Here is a 23,135-nt window from a genome sequence, read left to right as displayed (position 1 = left end):
ACCCCGTCATCAAACCAAACCCACCCTCATACTGACGCTGCTTGTTGTCATGGTGTAGCACTGAAGACGTAGTCAATCACTGTGTTTTGGCGGCAGAAGAGGTGTGTGTGCTTACACAACTACACACAAACACTGCTCACACTCCTGTGCTGATGGAGGATGTTTCAGTATTCCGAACAATAACAAGCCCGATTAATTGTATAGATTTTCTTTCTCACCTTCATTTGAAAATGGAATATATCCTCGTGTAATATATTGTGAATTATATTAAATGATTTTAAATGCAACCTGGCGTTTGGCATTCTCTCCTATACTGTATTGGCTTGAGGAGTTGTGGAACCACAACATGTACTCATCCAAATCCAGGGTTAGTAACAAACACGCTTCAAACACGGGAAAAGATGGAATCATTTAAATGCAACGAAACAAATGCACTTAGAAATACAAAAGCACAAATTGGATGAGACTGAAATACAACAGACTGTGAGCAACACTGCACTGTAAGAAAGAGCTTTAGCTTAGGTGAACAACAGGGAAACCATTAAGAATAATGCAGGATACAATCTGATATTCATGGAGATGTGATGTTTCAGCACATAAGTCATATACAGCAGGAACACAAAGTCAAAGTAACAGTGATCTGTTTGGCTTCACCTCCACTGGAGCCTCATCAATAACATGTCAAGGTTTAAAGTGAAATACCTACAATGAAAATACATGATTGCAACACACACAAAGTTCCTAAACGAGGCTCCTGGGTCTTTGTTAGTGTTGCCATTGTTATGTTTAGTGGTCTAAAGAATAACCAGCAGATAACACAAACACATTCAGCATTCTTTTGTTTTGTAAAGAACCAAATATAAGCTGATTACCAGAACACTGAGTGAGCTCTACTCCAGAAGGAGTTGAACATCAATAGAACACATTGGAAAGGTAGATTCAGGTGCAAAAACAAGATGAACAAACACGTATGAACATTTTCCATAAACCAACCATGAACCAAACATCCTGTCTGACCCTTCAGGATAAGAGCAGCTCCATGCGCTGACAGAACCTCATCTATCCACATATCTACTTCTCATTCTTGCTGACACACTCTCTCTCACACACACACTCTCTCTCTGCCCTTGGCTGCTGGGTTCTCAGGCAGGTCCCTGGGTTCTGCCGTACAGCTGGGATGAAGTCTCTGATCTGCAGCACCCGTGGGAGACCCCAGTCTGGGACTGACCTCCATCTCCTACAGCCAGTCAGCACCTCTGGGCTCTTACTTGTCTCCCACAGTCTCGGGCTCCTTGGCCAGGCCGCGGATGGACAGGTCGTACACCACCTCCTCGATCTTCTTCACGTCGTACTTGAGGCCGTCGTAGCGTTTCCTCAGCGGGTCGTTCTTCAGGTTGAGCAGACGGAAGCCTGAGTCCAGCTCGTTGATGAAGGAGGAGATGCGTAGCGGTCGGTTGTAGTCTCCTGCTGTCACACTGTTGACCGCCAACCTCGACTGAAGGTGGAGACAAAATATGACGTAAGGGAATGAGCCAAATCTGCCTTGCAGGTCCCTGTTGGTCTCTGCTTACACTGATTTACATCCTGGACATTTCCATCAGACTCACCAGTTCACTGGCCATGATCAGCACGCCTGCCAGGTAGTCCTCCACGTCCAGGTGGAAGCCTTTCTCTCGTAGCACCTCAGCTGTGGGGAGACGAGACAGAATGAAGCAGAGCTCGTAGCTTAACACTGAAGACACCATGTGAGGAGCTGGTACCTACTGCCCAGTATGTTAGCAACCTCCTCCCGGGTCACCAGAGCTTCACTCTCCAGGTAGACCACAAACGCTGATAAGAAAACCAAGCGCTGCAGGACGAAGCGCCAGTGTTCATGAAACCTAGAGGAGGTCAGAGAGAGGAAAAACTTGCTGAAGTGTGTCCACGGTGAAGGTTGTTTGGTCTGCACCGCACTCTTCCATTCTCTTCAATTCGGTGCATACACAGCAAGTTCCATGACAGCACAGAGAGGAGCCATCTGTGGTAAGCATCGTCAGTATAATGAGACAAGCCTCTGATTGGTTGTCTCTCAACAGTTGCCATAAGGGACCGTCTGAATGTTACACTCAGTGATGTAGAGAAACAGGCGTATGTCCCAAAGGGGGCCTGTGTATTGTTCCATTCTAGTGTTAATGACACAGATACAAAGTTAAAATACTTTGTATACCTGTAGTACTGCTCCACTGGAAACTTCGTCTTTAGGTCTCCAATGTGAGTCCTGACTGTGCAGAGTAACTCCCGAGCCTTTACACATTTGTTAGGAACTAGTTGGATAAAAAAAAGAAAGGGTCATTTTAAACATACAAGAAGTTCAAAAAGGGAAAAAGACAAACATTGTTGGATATAACATTGGGCAAGCAGCCAAACTATAAGCACTGTGTCAGTCACTTACTTTCTTTGAAGCCGGACGGCTGGTGAACACTTTGGAGTAAGGTGAGGATTTCTCTAGCAGTTTGCTCCAGGACCTGGACCACCTTACGAATATCCTACAACGATACAGATCACTGTCATACAGTACCTACTACTTTTATATCAACCCTCGTAGTTGATTTCATGTATTAGTGGTAATATTACAAGACCTGCCAGTCACTTATGGGATGACTGAAGCATCACATCTAGTCATGTTATCATCATGTTATCTTACATAAGTTCTTATATGTGGGCTTTAATGCCCAGTGTTAAAGCTCATCTAATTCCACATTAATGTATTAACGCCGAATATTTTTGGATTAATAATCGCTCAACTGAGTTTAACGTGACGTCGCTTCAATATTACATATATGACAGACATGCATAGTTAAGCTGGACATCAGGTAGCCTACATGTGTGATCCTCACAGGTACATCAGCTCGGTTTGTGTCACTGACAGACTGAGCTAAAGGGTGGAACGCGTTGGATGAAGCGCTGTGACGTTAGGAGGCAGCGCGTTGGTTCTGCCAAGCCTCAAACTAGCCGCTCACACAGTTCACACGGCGCGCTGCCATTAGCGACGTGACTGAGTGTGTGTTCGGGCATCATGACTCACCTCTCGGACATCCTGGTCTGCGCTCAGGAAGCCCTGAATATAGCTGAACATATCGGTTACCGACATTTTTTTATCCAACCTGGCTGCTAACACGCTGACAAGCTAACACGCTAATACGCTAACACAGAACCGCGACGCTTCGCGCTGCACGTGTCGCACGGTGATGACGCGTGATAAGCTTACGGTATTGTTGTCACGCGCACCAATCACTGTTAATGATATGAATGATGTTATTCCGATAAATAACGATAAATGACAGAGAGAAGATAGTGTTCGTCTTTTTCTGTAAGGTTTTGCGGAGTCTTTGGCAAAACAATATAAAAAAGAATAATGTATTGACTGCTTTAAATGCTTTAACGATTGAGGCCTGATGAACATTTCAGCTCAGGTTTCTGTACTTGGAAGTATGAAAAAGTTAGAAGGGCCTAAAAGTATAAAGGCCTGGGGGAAATTTGAATGTATCCTAATAGAAAATAGCTGATAAACCTTTCAAATGGGAAGGATTTTAAACTAGCACTCTAAAAAACAAACAAACAGAAAAATGCCTTAAAAACAACTGGCTATCAAACAAAAATCATCCGGTCTATTTGAAAACAGACTGAACCGCGAGAAAGAGGTCAGACAGTGTGTAGGTTTTTAATGGCCCCAGAGCACCAACATTGAGAAATCTGCCGTCCGCACCGGCGAAAGTGCGCCGGGTGTACTGTGTCCGGCTAGGGCTAGTGCGCGATAGTGTGAGTGATGGAAGGTCAAGTGGACACTTTTATTTGGTCAAATTAGCCATCAGGGGAAAAAAGGTTTGGAGAACCCTGTTCTAACTGTACCGGTGGACCAACACGATGGGGTACCTATTTTTTCCTTTAGATGACGCTAAAGCAGAACACTCATGGATGCTGCCTTCAGGTGCATCGCAAAACGGTCAAAATAACACCATCAGTGACTATCTCACTTGTCACACAACTTCCACGCACAACCCATCGGAAAAAGTGGTTAAAGATGCCTCATGGTGCTACCCGGTGTCACCGGGTCATTTAAGCCCTCTTCAGTAAAACAATGGTGTTGTGGTGCGGCATATGGTGGGAATTGGTAATGCCAAATGGGCATTAAATTACGACAGTGGGAGGAAAACGGGAAGAATAAAGCGACCCTGGCAGGCAGGCACTTCTCTGGGACTCAGTCTGTCTCCACACCTCCCACCCTCCACTTTTTAAATATTTAACATTACTACTTTTTTTCTCTTCCAAACTGGACTGAATGCAAATAAAGCCTTTTCATTACAACTGTAATTATTACTATTATATCAGAATCATTGTAGTGTACTTGTGTAGTATAGTTTAGTATTGAAGTGAAAAACAAGTGATGAAAATATTTATTTATGCAGCATAAATTTCAATGAACTGCATTGAAGCTGAGAATTTAACCAAATTAACGATATGGAGATTCGATCATGGATTTAAACTTGAAGTAATACACCATGCACCATGTTGTTCTTTCTTCAAATACACGAACTTCTCGTCACGTCTTTCTTTCTATTTAGACTCTTTTCCTGTCTGTCATTTATCTCACATTTACACAAAATATTCAAAACCTCACAAATACACACGCCAACACCGTCGCACATCTATAAACAAATCTAACCAATTTTCACTCCAGGATGATTAACTGTGTTCATATTCCCGACGGCTCCTGAAGGCAGCATCACCGAGCGCAGCTGACGTTGCTTGTTTAGCAAACTTAGTTGAATTACGTTGAGAGTCAGACATCAGCCTCAGTTAGTGAGTCGCTCTCTGCCCGTCAGCCTCTTCGTGTTTAAATCCCGCTGTGGTTTGTAGCCGGTCAACTGATCGACCATGTAGCCTTCTGCTGCCCACCGGAGCTGGTGACATGGACAGAACCTCAGCAGACGATGAGTGCGTGGACTCCGGAGCGGAGACTGGAGGGTGAGTCCCATACTAAACAGAACCAGTGTTGGTTCTGATATTCACTTTAATATGTCACCTTCTGCAGATACTGGAAGTGCTGAAACTATTCGATTAGTCGAGCGAGAGATTAGTAATGAACAACTGTCTGTTGATTCATGATTGCGTTGGTCATTTATATTGAAAAACGAAAAAGGGGGGAAAGTCACATTTCTCTTCTACTCCTAAAGGAATTTGTTGCTTTTCTCTGTTTCTATTCAACTAAATAGCTTTGATTTTGTTGTTTATGTTCGGACCAAACAGCCAACTTGCAGACATAGCCGGACTGTTAATTTGAAAATAGATATACTATGACATAATCATCAGTTTAAATCTACTTCGATTAATTACAACTCAGACCAATAAGCCGTCTTAATGAGGGTATAGCCGCATGCTTGACTGGGTTTAATTAATACTTAGATGACAAATAGAGTTGAAAGAATGCATGGTTGACTCTGATCACTGCCTGTGTCAGTGATGGACTGTAGGCTGTGAAGGATCAGTGTGTGATGTTGTCAGAGACCATATACGACCTTTTGTAGGTGATCTGTTGACTCTCAATGGAATGGCAGTGGATTCTGCCATTTCCACAAGCTTTCCGATTTAACATTCAACATGAGATATAATATCCTAAATATAAACACCTCATCCGTCCTTCCTCCTCCCTTCCTTCCTTCCTTCCTTCCTGCCGGGCTTTATAATAAGTCACCAGCTCTGCAGTTTAAATCTATTAATAAAGGATTTCCCCCTGCAGGTCTAACTGTTGCGACTGTTACTACGTTGATAATAAATGAGAGTTTAAAAAAAAAGTTAAACAATTAAAAAAGAGTTTGGTCTAGATGCCTTTGTCAGACCATCAATTGGACAATTTAGAAGCTAGTTGTTCTTATTGTTTTGAAATGTTTAATAGTTGGAAGCATAGCCGTAGCCAGCAATAAGGTCATTAGGTCATGGTGAACAATGAATATCAACTACACAACTATATAGACAGGCAAGGGGTGAAAACATCTGTTGTGTCTGTCTTGCAGTTGTGTGTCAGGAAATAAGTATTGCCACATACCTCCACTGTCTTGCTAACTTGGGGGCGTCACCCTCCTGGGACACTCCAAGTTCATCAGCCTGGTGTAAACCACCACAGATAATCAATACCTCTGATTTTTTACCCACTTCAGCCCCCCGCCCTGTCATCACCAGTAGTGTCCTCCAATGTGCTCTCAAGGTAATATGTGTCAGCTGTGGCATCATTCATGACTCTTCAGAGTAGCGTATGTGACGATTATGTCATCAACAACCGTGACATCATTCATGATTCTGCTCATGTCTCCTCCCAACTCACACTTATAGTTTGTCAATGCAAATAACCAAATGAGCGAGAAGGATAAAATGCAAAATGGAATGTAAAATCACAAAGTGCACATGCTGGAGCCCTTAACAATGGTTCTGCCAAGTTTGGAGACGATTGGAGGAGTGGTGCTCATTGTATTGATGGACACACTAGGTAAGATTAGATAAGATGCACCTAGGACTCTGCAAAACCCACTAACTGGGACTGATCCTGCTGAACTGGTGAGCTGCATTCAGAAGCAAACCTGAAACTGCTGCTCATGCATGGGGCAAAAGGAAATGTTCAATCAACACAGGTTCATGTGTACACACACACGTATGGATGAATGGATTAGAAAAGTCAATAGGTAAATGTGAAGTGTAGTTAATTAATTTTTATAGCACGTACGTATACATTTATGCTATAAAAATTTAAAAACAAAATAGCTAATGATTGTGTTTTTGATGTTGAAATGATTTACATAAGCTTGAAATCAAAGATTAATTAAAGATAAGATGTAAGATTTATTTGTCATGTTGCTTGCAATTCACGCACAAAGGTAGCTGGAGAGTTGCCAGTTTGCCTCCGGGGCACACATTGAGCAAGGCACCGAACCCCCAAACTGCTCCAGGGGCGCCGCATCATGGCTGTAATCCGTGTGTGTGTGTGTGTGATATGCAAGACAAATTTCAAATTACGTGTGATAATATAACAACATTGTATGGAATTGCATGTGCAAGTATCTTGTCTTATCTTATCTAGACTTCATCGTGTTCACAGTCCAGCTTGAAGGGTCCAAATCCAACCTACTCATACTCAGATGAGAACTCATGAGGAGATTTACAGCGTTCATGAGTGCATGCATTATGTTTTTGTTGAATGTGTGCGTTTTCACCTTATAGGGCACAAAAGTCACTTACAAACACAAATGTGAATCATGAAGACAAGACATCATCTCAACGTTTCATGTCAGTAATGGCCTGTATCTCATACCATCCCTGCCATTTCTCACAGAATGTCTTGTTTAACTGCTGCTGGGTTGCAATGTGTTACCTCCAGCTTAGCTTGGATAGAAGCTAACACATTTGTGATTGATCTCTCCACTGATCCCTCTTGTTTCCAGTATTTGTCCTCCATATTTCTTTTTACTTCCTGCAAGTTGTGGATACTGAAAGTGTGCCACACAAAATATGTAGAAATAAATAATGATAAAATAAAACAACAGCTGATGGCATAGCCATAGATCAGATATGGATCAGCACTAAGAACTAAGATGCAAGTAGCCCATGTATGATGGGAAAAATCTGATTTGGTTTGTTGACGCTCAGGAAACATACTATCTGTGTCACATGGAGGCAAAACATCAGATTTGGTCCACATCAGCCTGTGATGTAAACGCAGCTCAGCTCTCAGGCAAGCCCTCCTTGTTCTTTGTGCTGCTGGACAGTGAGAGAGTAGTCTGACTTCTTTACGTTAATGTCAAGGGCATATTCACTTGGGACCAAGCTATGTCATTATCTATAAACTGGAACCAAACAACACACCATGTGTGTGAGCGTGTGTCATGAGAGGACTAAATGAAACAGCTGTGAACAGTGCTTGTGCTCCTTAGACATGACCACACAGGTTGTTCGACATCAAGTGTTAATATTTCATTGCATTGAAATAATATCCTATTGCACACCCAGCCATTCGTGGAGAGGGAATCTCATGGAATTGCCTCTCCCGAGGTTTCTTCCTTTTTTCCTTATCCATTGAGGTTTTCTCTGGAGTTTTTCCTCGTCTTCCTTGAGAGCTTTGGGTTGGGAATGGTCCTGATGTTGTGGGTCTGTAAAGCCCTTTCAGACATTGTATGTGATATTGGGCTATACAAATAAACTTGACTTGACTTGACTTTAGGAGTTAAAGCCAATACACAGAGTTTTCTTTCGCTCTTAAACCAAGTTAGGACTATATTGTGTTCCACACATCTCCTCCAGGTATTGCCTCTTGGCAGTTTCTGCAGGTACACAGCAGTTGTGAATCTGATTTGTCACAGACATCTATTGGAAATAATCAGCAAATTGACCTTTAGAAAACCATTCACATCTTTTTTCATTGGCTGAATGAAGAGGAGAAGCATCAGACCTCCAATTACTGTGGTCATCAATTTATCAAAATCCAAAGTGCGAAGAAGAAGTGATCAAAGCTAAGCTGCACTTTATGTAAAAAGACACACTAGATACTCAGACATACTGTAAGAACACTGTCTAATTATCTCAGGAAAGCAATGAAGAAATTAGGAGAATTTCCCCTCCAATATTAACACAGTTTTTGTTCAGAGAACTTAAGTGTAGTGGTATTCTTACATTCATCAGGTGGATTGTGCGTGCTTATAAAAGGTTTCTTGTCTCGGTCAATGTCTGCTGAATGTGCAGATCGGTAATTGTTTTCCAATATGTTAATGATATCAAAAGTAGAAGATGTTTTGGAGAATTATGAACCTCCATTATAGCAATGTACTGCAGTGTAATAGGCTAATTGGAAACACCTGACTGTGTTGCTCTCCACATACCAAGCTAACCATGTGAAGTTGGTTTGGAGCTGGTCTGCTCTCTGCAGTCTGTCTCCAGCATGGCTTGAGGAAAGCCTACCTAACACACACACCAAGGGAGTCGTCAAAACTAAGCCCCTCTCCACTCCTCCAACATACACACTACTACCTTCACCTCCACTGTCAAGACTCGTAAACTTTGCCTTAATGAAGAAGGTTTGCCTCCTTTCTCTCAGTGCAGGAACGAGGTGACGAGTGTGTGTCCTTCTGTCTGAATCTTCCCATCGACACTGCATATTCTCTTTCCCATAATCCAATATTTTGAACCTCTGCTGGACACCATTTTGTCTGTTATGTTCTCTCATTCCTTGCTTCCAGCTGCCATCCATTCACATCTTCACTTTCAGCTAGATTGATAACCTCCTGCTGCAGGAAACAGACTCAGTCCTCTGTTTCCTGACGTCCTGCAGCTTGGATGGCCTTATTAGGTTAGAGATGGAGTCCCAGCGCTGTTCTGTGAGGACAGACGTGTTCCGCAGTGTGTTTTATGTAAACTGATGTATCAAAGGAAGGTTTAGGGACGGGTAAATATGTTGAGGAACGTTTCTCAAAAGGCCATGCACCTTTCCCTGCTCATGCATCACTAGAAGAGTTTGACTGCCAGCATGGAAAATTACTCAGTCACATTTGTATGAAGAACAAACCCGACAGTTTAGTTTGGCACTGGCTGATTGAAAATCTTCAAGGCTCATGGCTCCACCTCCTATATGAGGATGACTCTGCCATGATAGAGGACGGAAGGAGGAATATAAGTATGAAATATCAGTCCCTTATGTCATCGAATTTTCAATGTTACATCTAAATGTGTCAGTGATCAGATGAGCAGATATCTTCTTGTGTTTCTCTCCAAAATGGGTAGCTTCGGTGTGTGTGCTGACCTTTGCAGGGGATCCTCTCCTACTGTTCACAAGCTGTCAGCACTTTGTTTGAAATAGGAGTGTATCCTCCTGTATATCACACTGATTGCTCGTCATAACCTAAACTCCTGTCTCCTTTCTCTCTTTCTTCTCTTCCTCTATGTCTCTCTCTCTCACACACACACACACACATGCTGGCCTGCTCTCTCTCTGTTCTTCTTCCTGTCCTTCCCTGCAGGTCTGACTACAGTCCCTTGTCCTCAGCAAGCAGTAAGTAAACCAGCAGCAACATAAAAAACTGACACACGCACGTGACCAAGCACACACACACACACACACACACACACACACAGTAGCTCAGCTCAGGACTCTATCTACCTAATACACACTGACAAAATAAATCCGCTCTCCAATTTGTCCGCACAGAGGGGAGCAGGGATAAGGGTTGGAGGATTGTGTGTGTGTGTGTGTGTGTGTGTGTGTGTGTGTGTGTGTGTGTGTGTGTGTGTGTGTGTGTGTGAGAGAGCTTCTTTTTTCCGTCTGTGTGGCAATAAGATTTTGGTATCAGTGCGTATTTCACTATCTGTTTGTGTCAGTTGTATTAGTTTTTAAGATAACTATACATTAACCATTAAGAGGGTGTAAATGCTTAAGACTACGTACTGGGCAGTGAGCCACAGGTTCCATATTGTGACTGTGCAATGTTGTGTGAGGATGTGGACATGCAGGACAGAGGACATTAAGGACAGAGGGACACATGCTGTTCTGGAGGGGTGAAAAGAAAAATACACAACAGCAGCTCTGTGTGTTTATGTGTGAATGTCTGTGCATCTGTCCACACACCGATGTGTCCATTTGCAAAGGTGCTCCTGTCTCCACAGACAGTATATTTAGCTTCTGGTCCAGAGCCCGGTTATGTTGATTCAAGTGGTCCCAGCGCTTGACCCTTGCCCTCAGAGCAGCGCAGCCTTAAGCCCAGTGGAGACACAAAGCTATCCTGCCACTGTGTGTCACATAGGAACTGGGTTTTAAATTTAGCTGCGTAGTTTAGAAAGGTTTCAAAGATACAAAGCTTGTTTACGTGTTTAATACGAAATCTATCAAACTGTGTGTGTGTGAGGCAGGAAATGTATCGGGGCATCTGGAGAATTGGGACTAGAATATTTGAATGTAGTCAAGTTAAAAAGATTCAGTGGGGTTTTAAGGAGGTAATAATTGAATGTGTTCATGATCCTCTCTTCATATAAACACATTGGGAGTAATACATGAACACAATCATGCTAAGTACACACTGGCCTGGTTAATAAGCACTGTGATGGTTGAGCTAAGCTGTGTCATGATGTCATACAGTTCAAATCACAATTGCACTGACAAAGAAACAGTGCCACACTGTTGGATTAGTGGGTTTTTTTTTATACAGAGCTCATAATAATCCGTGTTTCATACTCAGCGTGTTCAACATGGACGACAAACCCAAAACCAGCTTTTCATTTTCAACAGGCCGTAAGCTTCAGCAGAGTACAAACACTTCATCGCACACACCGCCTCGCTTTCCACGAGTGTCCGTTCAGCTGGAGTGACCTTTGACCCAGACCCCAGTGGACTTCAGGTCTCCAGTGTGCATGTCTGAATATACATTATGTGTGATAGAGGGGCACGGCTGTCAAAGTAATGAATGTGTCTGGGCCCATGGTGGGGCAGGGGGTGTGTGTGTGTGCTTTAAACAGAACAGAGGTCACACTGTAACAACACCATGCACAGATATACACACATACACATATACACAGTTACAGCTCACCTATTGGAATCTATAAGCTTGTGAAAATCTACAGGCAAACAAACTTCTATTAATGGGGGATCTCCAAAAGGAAAATAGGACACCCAAAGGTTTCCTACACACACTGTGCTGTATTTTTGTGTGTACTCATTTTAATAGTGTGGTATTTGAAGCTGTAGTGTCAGAAGAATATGAATTTACTTCTCCTCCTATATTTGCCTGTCTCTGTGTGTGTCTGTGTCTGTCTCTGTCTCTGTCTCTGTCTCTGTCTCTGTGTGTGTGTGTGTGTGTGTGTGTGTGTGTGTGTGTGTGTGTGTGTGTGTGTGTGTGTGTGTGTGTGTGTGTGTGTGACCAGCAGTGAAACGATGAGTCTGTTTTGCATCGTGAAGCATTCTGCTCCTCCAGACTGCTGCTGCTGCTGCATCCAGTCACGCTGCAGGCTCTGTCTGCTGTTTGGCTCAGACGTGCAGCAGATTAGCAGAAGCAGAAACTCATGTCATGTACGCGAGGCTCCTCATGCCGCAGCTTGACACAATTACACAAATTGTACATGTTCTCTGCTGAGGTACTGCAGTCAATGTTTACTCTTTTTCTTCACCAGAATACAAGAATGGGTTTGGGTGACATGTTGCACTGGTGAACATCATGCAGACATGTAAACAGAGAGAAAGGTTCCCTCTCACACACCCAAAACCACACACACACACACACACACACAAACAAATTAGAAGTACTGCTAACCAAGTGTGTTTCTGAAGAGATCCATTTAGTTAAAGGCATTTGAGTGAAGGGCACTGTGAGGAGAAATAGGAGCTAAGGAACATTTATTTTACAAGGCATTCCATTATAGTGTAACACCAGAATCCACAAGATCGCTTAGCTTTTATTGTATTCATCAGCTGTTTGTCCTCCTGGTGCCTTATTTGAGTCTTCAGCAGCACAAAGTACCTTGGTAAATGTACTTAGTTACCTTCCATCGCTGCCACTGTAACTCACGTGTGTAGCAGATTGGTTAGCAGCTGATGAAGCTTGTGTGTGTGCTGTCACACACTGCTGTGGTATCACTTTACACACCAAGCCACCGGCACTGATGGTAGCCAAAGACACTTTTCAGCGCCGTCAATTTGAATAAGAACCTGATGGATCCTGGAACACCCATAATGCTCACACTCAGTCATACACACACTTGCAGTCACACACTCCTTTTCCCAAGCTGAACACCACATACAAGCTTCTTGCCATGAGCCACTTAAGTGCATCCAAATGGGGATTCTTAAACCACAGCTCAATATGCTGCATTCAGCTCATTGTTAATGATTTAATTGAAGCAGCATTGTTTCTAAACCTCAGCTCATGAGTGTGTATCTGAATGAATGCTCATAACATTAATGTTTGAGTAAAACCAGGTCAAATGAAGAGAAAATAAAAACACAGAGAAGGCTGATGAATCCTTTAATGATTATTGCTCATAGTGTTTCATGAGGTAATCTCTCATCTCTCTCTCATCAGATTCATTTAAGTAAAGTCAAATGTTCAACAGAACACTGTCTGTCTGTGGTTTAAGTCTTTATATGACTCAGTCTGTTGAATGAAAAATGCTTTTACATGGACAAAGAATATCATGACTTCATGTGTGTGTGTGTGTGTGTGTGCACAGGGTCGACATATGAAAGAGAATAGCTTTAACAGAACAAACCATTACAATGTAATTCACTGGGCACCAGTAATGATGACGTATGACGGCTGGAACTTTCCTTCTCTTCCACCAGATGAAAAAAAAGGACCCCAGCTTGAATTTCTTCCCTGGGTTATTTTGACTTACACCCAGAGCCCAGCAAGCTACAACTGCATGCACATGCACGTACACACTGAGAGGCCTTTGTGGAGCTTTGGCTGCTAATCACTCTCATATGTGCAGAGGCCACTGGTGAGGCCTGTTGCTTTATCTCACTGGGTTATCTCGGTGCGGCGGCATGCATCTGCTGCTGCTTAACACTTACAACACACACCAATAAGAAGAGACAGGCCCGTCTGTAAATGTGCTAATCGATTAGGTGTCTGTCATCAACCTGTGTGTGTGTGTGAGCCACATTGGAACATTGGCATCATCTTGAAGGCTGTAGTGGATTAAGAGCTTTCAGACACACTCCTGAGCTCTACACACACACACACTGTCACACCCCTCCAGCACAGTCTGACTTCATCTCTCATGTATTTGTCTCTCTGGCTCCTTGCAGCCTTCAGTGCAGTTTGATGTGCAAATCGGGTTTGTAAATGTGATTAAATGTGAGTTCCCACAGAATCTGTCTCACTGTTTTGTGACAAAAGCTTTTGCAAATCTTCCTTTTGCTTTTTAAAATATTTTACCCAATAAGAGAAATAGTATTTATCGTATTTTATAGTATTTATTAATAGTATTCATAATATCATGGTCACCTGCCATCAAACAGCCAGAAGTTATTGTTTTTATCTCAATTCTTGCCACTCAGGTCCCAAGTACAGAGCAGACACAAGTCCTTATGTCCCTAAGTCTACCCGCTCGCTGTCCCAACATTAATGCTATGGAAACAATTTTATAATCATTTTACAGGAATTGTGGAAGCTTTTTAACACTGAGGTTGTTACGTCAGCCTTTTCAGTCTCTGGTGTCAAGCTGCAAGACTTTTTTTCTTTTTTTCTGTTTTTTTAATGACGTTCAGTGGAGTCTCCAGTATGCAAGGTTGTTGCCATGATCCAAGATGCAATGAAGGCCCTCTTAATAAATAAAAGATTTCACACAATAAATTCATTTTTATTTATTTTTTTATTTTTTATATAAAAATATAAAATATATATATTTTATTTTATTTTTGATTTTATTAATAATCTTTATTTATTATTTTATTTATTACCAATCACAGGTTTCAGCTGATAATAGCTTTCTCATTGGTGTGGTGCTGTCAGTGTCCATGTCAGTTTTGTGTAAAATGAACTTTGTTATATATACATTTACATAATTGTATACTTGTGACTGCAGTCTGAAATATCTGTTAATATAAACAAAGCGATATAAACAAAGTGTTATTTCCAGCAGAACATTGAAGACTGATGGAGGATTGAATCTGAAGAATGAACACTATGAAAAGAGTCTCACTTGTACCGGACCACAGTTGATGTACTTTTACAAATCAGTTTTTGAGGAGTTCTGTGATGAAACACAGCAGCAGAAGGAACCTTGCTCCCTTTTGTGCACCCAGAAAGGTTGATGAACAGGCAAATTCACTGTGAAATGATTCTACTTGTGGTGGAGCTCAGCTGTGTGAAACAGCAGCATTCAGTGTTGTACCTTTATGAACCTCATCATTATTAGGATTATAATGAATCGCTGAATTTTGACCAATCATTACAAAGAGCTGAGTAAGCCATCAAGTAAGGATCTAATCTTAGGATTCTCTATCTGTGTTTCAGATGGTAAATATTGACATCAGACATTGATTGTAATGCAAAATGTCAGGCAGACACTGAGGGCCGTGAGGAGGGAACCTGGATCTTTGGCTCTAATTCAGAATTATTTTAGTAGTTAGACTTGGACCTGAGAACCTTTGCAAGAAGACACATGAGACTGGAGACATGGCTCACATTAGCTCTAGAACATTGTGAAAGTAGATAGAACATACACGTAACTGTTTAGGCATCAGGTGTGGGTGTGGCTCTTTCATCAGTACTGTTTCTCATGAATGGACCAGTCCATTGTAACCAGCCTGGACATGGACACTCATTACATCGACCTGATTTAACAACGGTTTTGTCAATGACTTTGGAACCAGAACTGATCAAATCCAAAGTTAGTTGGTTTGCAGGGAGACTGATCATGGTCTTCTTGTCAATAACCTCATAATAGCCTACCATTGAGACACAAAGTCATAATGGGATAACTGTTGGGCCTTGATGGAGGTATGGACTCCAGCCATGAACTCCTTTATCACAGACATATTAGAGGTCATTACACCTCTAATGGAACCTTTTTTTTTTCTGTGTAACTGGATCTTAACATTCTGCAAATGTCACCTCTTTGGTCAAGTACAAACTGTCCTTTAGCAAATGCCAGTGGGACAGGTGAGACAGACCCTGTCCCTGTTTGGTCAAACACTCCTCTGTGGCAGTGACGGATAGACTGCGTCCTTTCTCTCAGCCCAAAATACCTCAGAGGCCTCAAAGGGCAAACGAAAATGGGGCAAGTCCCCAGAGAAGAAAAGGCAAAGACCAGGAACAGTGATGTGAGAGGAGAGAACAGAATGGATGGAGAGAAAGTTTCAGTCAGTATGTGATGCATGAACCAGTTGGACCAAGAAGTGACTCATCACCACTGAGTGATGGCCATTTAAAGTGATTGCCTTGTTGTAGCGCCACCTATGGGCTGTGAAATTTAGCAGGAGTTGCTTGGAGGTGATACTGGCTCCACACACATGTTGCGAGCCAGTGACTTAACAGCAAAATGATACAGTTTATGAGTCTCATCCAGGCTATCAGGACATCAGGACAGATGGACCTGGAACAGCTGTTTGCATGTCACTCCATGAGTCAACCAAAGGTGTGCTTCTCTCCTTTGGGGGATCACGATATTTTAAACGTGGTTCCTTACGTATTCAGTTCAGTGTAATAAGTTGACACACACACTGGGTTCCATTCTATGTGACATTTCTCCTCCATATGAGCGAAGGCCGATGAAAGCTTCTGTAATATCACAGTGTCATGTTCTGTCTTACACTGTCCCAGGTGCTGAACACAGGAATGTCCACACAGCCGTAGAAGATATTCAATGTACTCACCAAGTACTTGTTTGTTGACCCCCATGACCAAAATTGGCCAAATGAAAAATGAAAATGAAAAATGTGTGAAAACAGCGGCTCTACAGTAGCAATCCCACATCCGGGCTTTCCTAGGTCATGGGTTCAGTGGGAGGCTAGACCTTGATTCATTGTTCTGGAACATTCCTCTTGGCTTCAATAATGAGCTCATAATGGCACTAATGAGCCCACTGCTCCATATGGACCTGCAGGAGAGGAGAGGGAGGGGGCGTGGGGGGTAAACATGGGAGTTTGGAGAAAGGGGTGTAAGAAAAACTGAAGTAAACAAAGACAAAGGGTGAGAAAGGCTAAATGGGAGCTGCAGGAGTCAGGGTTTGATTGAAGGTGTCATGCTGTTGTTTCAGCTTCGCATTACTCAGGTCTTATTCACACACAATAGAATCCTTGATCATATTAAGGATAGTTTAGCCTCATTCTTCCATCTTGTCACCAATAATGGAAACGATCCATCAGTTTCTCCTCATTTACCTCAACCTGCACATCACCATGTTCTCATGATTGATCTCATGTCTCTTCTTGTCTCTTTTCCTTCTCTCCCCTCCTGATTGGTTGGATGTGGAGGTGAGTTATCCATGGGTGAGCTCCAGGATCCCTTTCTCGTCAGTGTCCACCTCATTGCTGATCCAGGCCAGGGCAGGTTCCTCCAGAGCGCTGCAGACGGCGTGTTGGCATACATTCACCCTGAGCTGGAGCTCTTTCGCGTCTCCGAACGAGCCTTCATCTCTCAGCACACCCGACCCAAACACCAAGCTGCGGCCTGCCAGCCGGCCTTAGCCGTCATCCTCTTCCTGCAAGAAGCATATGGAGGCGAGGAGCAGATACTGATGCTGCACCGCATGCTGCAGCAGCCGCCTTGGCGCTACCACCATGCGGAGAGAGTCAGCAATGGCGTGCGAATGCTGCCGTTATCACCATGCAGTCACGACTTTTTCTCCCTGGCCCCTGGGACGCCGCTCTGGGCTGTGCGGCAGGTTCACTACGGGAAAGAGATTGTGCGTTTTACCGTGTATTGCCGCCATGAGAACTATGTCGACATGGTGCGACTGTACAAGCTGCTACTCCAAAGGAGGGTCGCTCAAAAGAAGGAGGACTTCTGCTTGTTTGTGGTTTACTCCAACGCGGATATGGAGATCCAGCTGTCATTCAAGAGGTTACCACGGGGTCAGAGTCCACAGACGTTGGAGTCGGCAGTGCTGGAAGTGAGGGTACGAGATGTCGGAGCGCTGGTTCCTCTGCTGCCGCACCCCTGCAGCCCGATCAGTCAGGTGCGCTGGCAGACGGCGGACTATGATGGGAATAAGATCCTGCTGCAGGTGAGACTATTAGGGTTTGGGGTCTGACGGGGTTCACAACTCTGAATCAACCTCATCTACTCATCAAATACATCTAACTCCCTTACCCAGTACAGATCATTCATCGTCTGAATAACTGGGACCTGAGTTACTATACACACACTCGTGTATCATGTGCACAGGCCAGAGGTCAAACAAGTTCTTCATCTTGTTTGTCAGTAGAAAGAGAAGTGAGGTCATTCAAGACTTCTAAGAGAAGTCGGTTACATATTCTACTAAATTCCCAGATGTTAATGCAGGGCTATGAACCTTTCTGAACCGGATAATAACACAGAAAGGGAGTGAGTTACAGCATCAACAAACTGCCACATGGCCGTCCTGTCGCTCTTTGCTATTTTGCAGATGCAGACAGGATCACACAGAGGTCAGGGTGAGATGACACAGTCACTCTCTCAACAGTTTGTGTTGTTGTACAAGAAAAACACAGACCTAGCACTGTTTCTAATGTGCAAGAAAGAGAGAGAGAGAGAGAAAAAAAAAGTTCCCACCACACGGCACGTTGAGTACATGAAGTGGAACAAAACCTGCTGCCAAAAATAACAAGCCTGCACTACACACACAGACACACAGACACACAGACACAAAGAAGCCTTCAGTCTCCTTCATCTGGACTGCTCTTGGATCCATCCATCAACCGTCCATCCATACTTCCAGACTATACACAATTTACATGAACATGCAACATCCAACCACTTCACACCACACACTCTCTCTCTCACACACACACACACACACACACACACACACACACACACACCAGACACACAGGGTGTCCATTTCAGAGGGAACAGCAGCCGACGGCGTGAAGATAAGTTCTGAATTTCCAGGCTGTCTTAGTAGTGGTCCATTAGTGGAAGTGGAACAGCACTAGATTCATCATGAGGGAACACACATAACGTGAAATGCTAATCTGTCTGCATGAAGCTTAACTTCCCGCTGACTTGGTGTTATGTTGTCATTCACAATGTAACACAGCAATAACACATCATTAGGTTCTTGACTACAATATGATGTAATAGCAATGATGGGTCAAAGCCCCTATAGTAGGCTTGTAGTGGTAGAAGTGTTTTTGCTTCCCTGTTTCTCTTGACCTGGAGTGAGCGGTCTCCCTGGATCCTGCAGTCCTTGGTCCCCCTGGATCCTAGATTCCTTTTTAAATTACATTTTGTTCCGACAAGTAGATTTGTTTCTGTCTCTCTGGGCCAGTTTAACATTCAAACATGACTTGTTTGGCAGTAGGGTGAAGGTGTGTCCTCTGTAGCCTTGCAGTTTGATGGAAGTGTTGTAAACCGCAGCACTGTTGGCTTCATTATGTGCATAAACCACAAAATGAAGTTGATTGAAAGTGAGTTTCAGCTGCAGTCGAGGCTCAGTCGGCAGTGATTTTTAGCTTGCTGAGGTCGACCTATGGCTGACCTGGCTTCACCCAAAGAGGAGAAAGCAGATAAAGATTAAGGCTCTGATCACCGCCACGTCAACAACCTCATTATCCACAACCCCCTGCTGTGACTTCTAAGCAGCTTTGTGAGAAGCCCACATGTTAAACATGCCGTCACCACATTGAGATCTACAGGTTTTCATCCATAGATTCAGTCAGTCACAAACTCTGGGTATGTTTTTCAGACAGCAGACACACACACACACACACACACACCTGCGCAGTTTGTTTGGCGTCTGTGAAGTGTCATTCAGCGACATCGTCACACATCCACAGCAGCACTGTGTGTTTCCTGTGTGTGAGAGCAGAGTGTGCAGCCAGACAGCCTCATGACTCGCTGCCAGTAAGAACACGGAGAGAAACAGAGCCAGACAAGAGAGAAGTGAAGGAGAAGAAAAAAGAGAGAAAAGAGCTGAAAATGAGCTGCAGAGGGAGACAAAGCAAAGCTGCATGTCGCTGCTGCTGCTGCTGACACCAGATCAATACATGTTTGGTGAAAGTTAATCAAGCAGAAAGTCCTCTTAACTTACCTGAGACCATAGCTAGAAAGAAAGCCTTCTGTCACGCAGGGGCAGTAAAGTCTGCACGGATTGGTTGAGCTGAAAAAAATATTCAAGGAAGTCAGGGAAAAACTCCAGAGAAAAACCTAAATGTGTAAGGACAAAATGAAAAGGCATTCCCTCTCTATGAATGAACGGCTGGGTGTGCAATAGGAACTTCCAGTGGGATTATACAAAGGTACAATAAAGGCATAAAGAAAGAGGGAGAGGGAGAGAGAATGATATAAGCCAAATACAGTGCAGTCCTGTTATCAAGAGTCTCTCTCCTGGAGCAGCAGGTCATGCAGGTTGTCAGAGGTGGAGTCCAGGTAAACACGATTCTTGCGCTCAGGAGACTCGTATAATGTCTTCCATAGTTTTGGAAATCTGTTACCTTGTGACAGTAACAGTGCTGAGGCTGTTTGAAGAGTTATTGTGCCTCTGTGTGTGTTGTTGGTTTGGAAAGCTGGATGACTGAGCAGACGTGAGAAACATGGAGAAGTCTCAGCATTGAGGGGGAGTTTCCTCAAAGAGGAAACGTTTGTCTCAGAACAGGGAAATCTATCACTCTATGATGTCACTCAGCAGCAGAGGTGCAGAGTAGCTGCAGTGCTACAGTACTTTCATGTGAGTATTGTACTGAACCATACATTAGATTGCTGTACGTGTTACACTCCGTGTGTGTGACAGCTTGAGTAACTCACTTCGCTAAATTTGCTTAATGAATATGTAATCTCATCACACACACATCCTTCTGTCATTCTCTTCCTTTCCTCCCTTTCATCATTCATTTCCCCATTATCTTACTTCTTTTAGATTTAGATGAGTTGCAATGTGACTGAATGTAGTATAGACTATGTGTTTACTTCTAGAGCCTTTACTTGTACTGCTGTTGTACAATCAGCATCAGAAAGTCTTCATTCATCTCAGGGCCACATTTCTTTCACAATAGCAGCTCAGTTTCAAAGTGCTGAAAAAAACAGATGTATGAAACGAAGAAATAAGAATTAAAAAGAAAAAGGAAACGGAATCAAATCTAATCAAAATATACAATGTTATATACAAGAATAAATAAGTTATACTGAATGATAAATAAATGATTTGTGTATTTCTTGGATCGGTCAGTAGATTTATGTTAAAGCGTGATCTGGATTTTAGCTCAGCAGTCTGATTTGTAATGTCCTCCATACATAAATGGAGGTGTGATACCCAGGGGGGTCCTCTGGATCCTGATCCTCTGGATCCTGATGGCTCCCCCAGCTGCTGCTCTGACTCACAGTGGCTGGACCGGAAACACGGGAGAGAGTGAGCGTAGAAACCCAGACGAGGGAGGTGAAGCTTCCAGAACACATCTCCCTCATTTGTATCCCCCACAGAACCTAGAACAGGACCTCAGATGGGCCACTTCCTGTGTTCCACTGGGGCTGCTTTACCTCACAGGTACACATAGGGAAAGAAAGAGGTACACACACACACTCAAGGAGGGTTTGGAGATATTTCCATTTTATACGCGTGTGTGTTTCCGTGTTAGGAGACCTTCCACCCTGCTTCAGTTTCAGGGGGGATTTTAGGCCATAAAACACAGACAAAACACAAACACATGTGCTGCACTCACATTCTGCTTTTCTCGTCCTCGGTTTAGGTCCAGAGTTCGCCCTTCAGACACAAACCTCCTCACATATCCTCATCCTCTGCCGCCCAGTCAGCCTCAGCTCCTTCCCTGTGCACCCGTAATGTTGCGTCGTACAGGATCCGTCAGCATCATCGGACATCATCCAGGCCCAGAGCCCAGCACCAAGTGTCCCACAGCTCGCTCCAATTGGCTTGTGAAGAGCTGGAGGAGCATGAGCAGCCGCACCAGGACAGTTGGAGCTGCCAGTGGAGGGGCCATCGCTCCAGCTCCATGTTCTCTCTACCTAACATGGGCTCAGCCAGCTCCCGCTCCACCTGCTCGTCTCCTGGGCCTTCACCCAGCCCCCATCACAGGAGCTGCTCCCTTCACCAGAGTTCCTCCTTCCTCCCACCCTTCCGGATTAATGTGGATGCCCTTATTGGGGCGGAAGAGACTGATGTAGATACAGGGAATAAGGTGAATGCCTGCAGCTGTGTGGACCTCACTGTGGTCTCTGCTTACATCAAATCCAGCCCGCAATGGACTCCAACACCACCAAAAGATGTCAGCACCCCCTTCACTACTGCGACCCTGCCGACTAACGTGGGTAAGTCGTCCACAAGGGTCCGCCCCCCTGTTCCTGTAAGAACAAATAGTCTCTCAGCCAAGAGTACAACAACAACAACAACAACAACCATGCTGAGGTCCTGTCCCCAAAACACACACGCTGCCCTGAGTGATGCTTTAAACCAGCCGGACACTTCCACCGGTGTGTCAGCGGAACAGAGGTGTTTCCTCGATGCACAGACAGGAGAAGAAGAAGACCACGATGCAGAGGAGCAAGAGTTCTACATTTGATGAACTGGTATAAGTGTGGAGGACCTGCTGGCCAGTAATGAGAGACAATAAGCACGAGACACAAAGTGTATCAATGCTGTACTTTATATATATGACATACAGTATATATAGTTTTATCTACGTATCTCTGCTACATACTGTGTTAGTCAGTAGTATACGAGCATGAAATAATGAAAGAGAAGGCAAAACAGTACAGCTTCACTTTTTGTCATCTTTGTCGCAGCTCGACACTGCCCTCTGGTGTTTAGGAGTTAAACTACAGAGGACACTGGATCACTGCAGTGCTCTGTGCTAATGTAGTTGCTGTTTTTGATAATAATGCTTTTGGTTGTGTATAGATTTGAGCATTGCATGCTTTTTGTATGTTATGAGAGTAACTAAAGTGTAATATACATTTAAAGGATCAGTCACTTAACTAAGTGTCCATATACTGCTCAATAAACCTATTACACTATACACTACCAGTTTAATGGAACTTTAAAAGATTGATTATCCATTATTTATTTGTGTTACGCAAAACAGCAATTATGGAGAGATAATGATGTACAATAAACTTTATTTATACCGCATGTGTCCAAAGTGTGAACTTAAAAACCAACAAAGAAAAGAGTCAGTAAAAGACACGAGGATGGCATTTGTAGAGAGTTACAGCCTGTTTGTCAGAATAAAGTCATATGGTCACAAGTAAAACCAAAAACCCCGGGGAAACAGGCATGTGTGAGACCATCTGTATGCAAGCTGTAGACACTTAGCAGGTTGAAGTCAGGGAAGGCATGGAACCACAGACTGTAACCACTTACGGAGGAACAACACGTAGTTTACACTGTCTGCACATTTCTTGTTCCGTGAAGCTCATTCTGTCTGTCAGCAATGCAAACGATATGGAGAAATGAGTCACAGTGACCCTTGTGTTTAT

The 23,135-nt window shown here is 43.5% G+C and overlaps 2 protein-coding genes across 2 annotated transcripts; one reads left to right on the top strand and one right to left on the bottom strand.

Moving 5' to 3' along the window:
* Positions 1-397: 397 nt before the first annotated feature.
* tsn (translin) lies at positions 398-3,221 on the bottom strand. Its single transcript, XM_076157277.1, has 6 exons — positions 3,065-3,221; positions 2,432-2,525; positions 2,207-2,303; positions 1,765-1,880; positions 1,608-1,687; positions 398-1,495 (listed from the first exon to the last, which is right to left on the bottom strand). Exons 1-6 carry the CDS (start codon positions 3,128-3,130, stop codon positions 1,265-1,267), a joined length of 684 nt encoding a protein of 227 aa, XP_076013392.1. The 5' UTR covers positions 3,131-3,221; the 3' UTR covers positions 398-1,264.
* Positions 3,222-4,780: 1,559 nt separating this feature from the next.
* fam124a (family with sequence similarity 124 member A) lies at positions 4,781-22,757 on the top strand. The gene is made up of 4 exons (XM_076154789.1): positions 4,781-5,004; positions 10,035-10,066; positions 16,982-17,733; positions 21,392-22,757. Exons 1-4 carry the CDS (start codon positions 4,949-4,951, stop codon positions 22,217-22,219), a joined length of 1,668 nt encoding a protein of 555 aa, XP_076010904.1. The 5' UTR covers positions 4,781-4,948; the 3' UTR covers positions 22,220-22,757.
* The last annotated feature ends 378 nt before the right edge of the window (positions 22,758-23,135 follow it).

This window comes from Genypterus blacodes, unplaced genomic scaffold (assembly GCF_046128005.1).
Source record: "Genypterus blacodes isolate CSIRO-AG114 ecotype Tasmania unplaced genomic scaffold, CSIRO-AGI_Gbla_v1 ptg000008l_1, whole genome shotgun sequence".
Classification (NCBI taxonomy): Eukaryota; Metazoa; Chordata; class Actinopteri; order Ophidiiformes; family Ophidiidae; genus Genypterus; species Genypterus blacodes.
The sequence above is the reverse complement of the archived record's forward strand: the minus strand, read 5'-3'. Positions and strand labels throughout refer to the sequence as shown.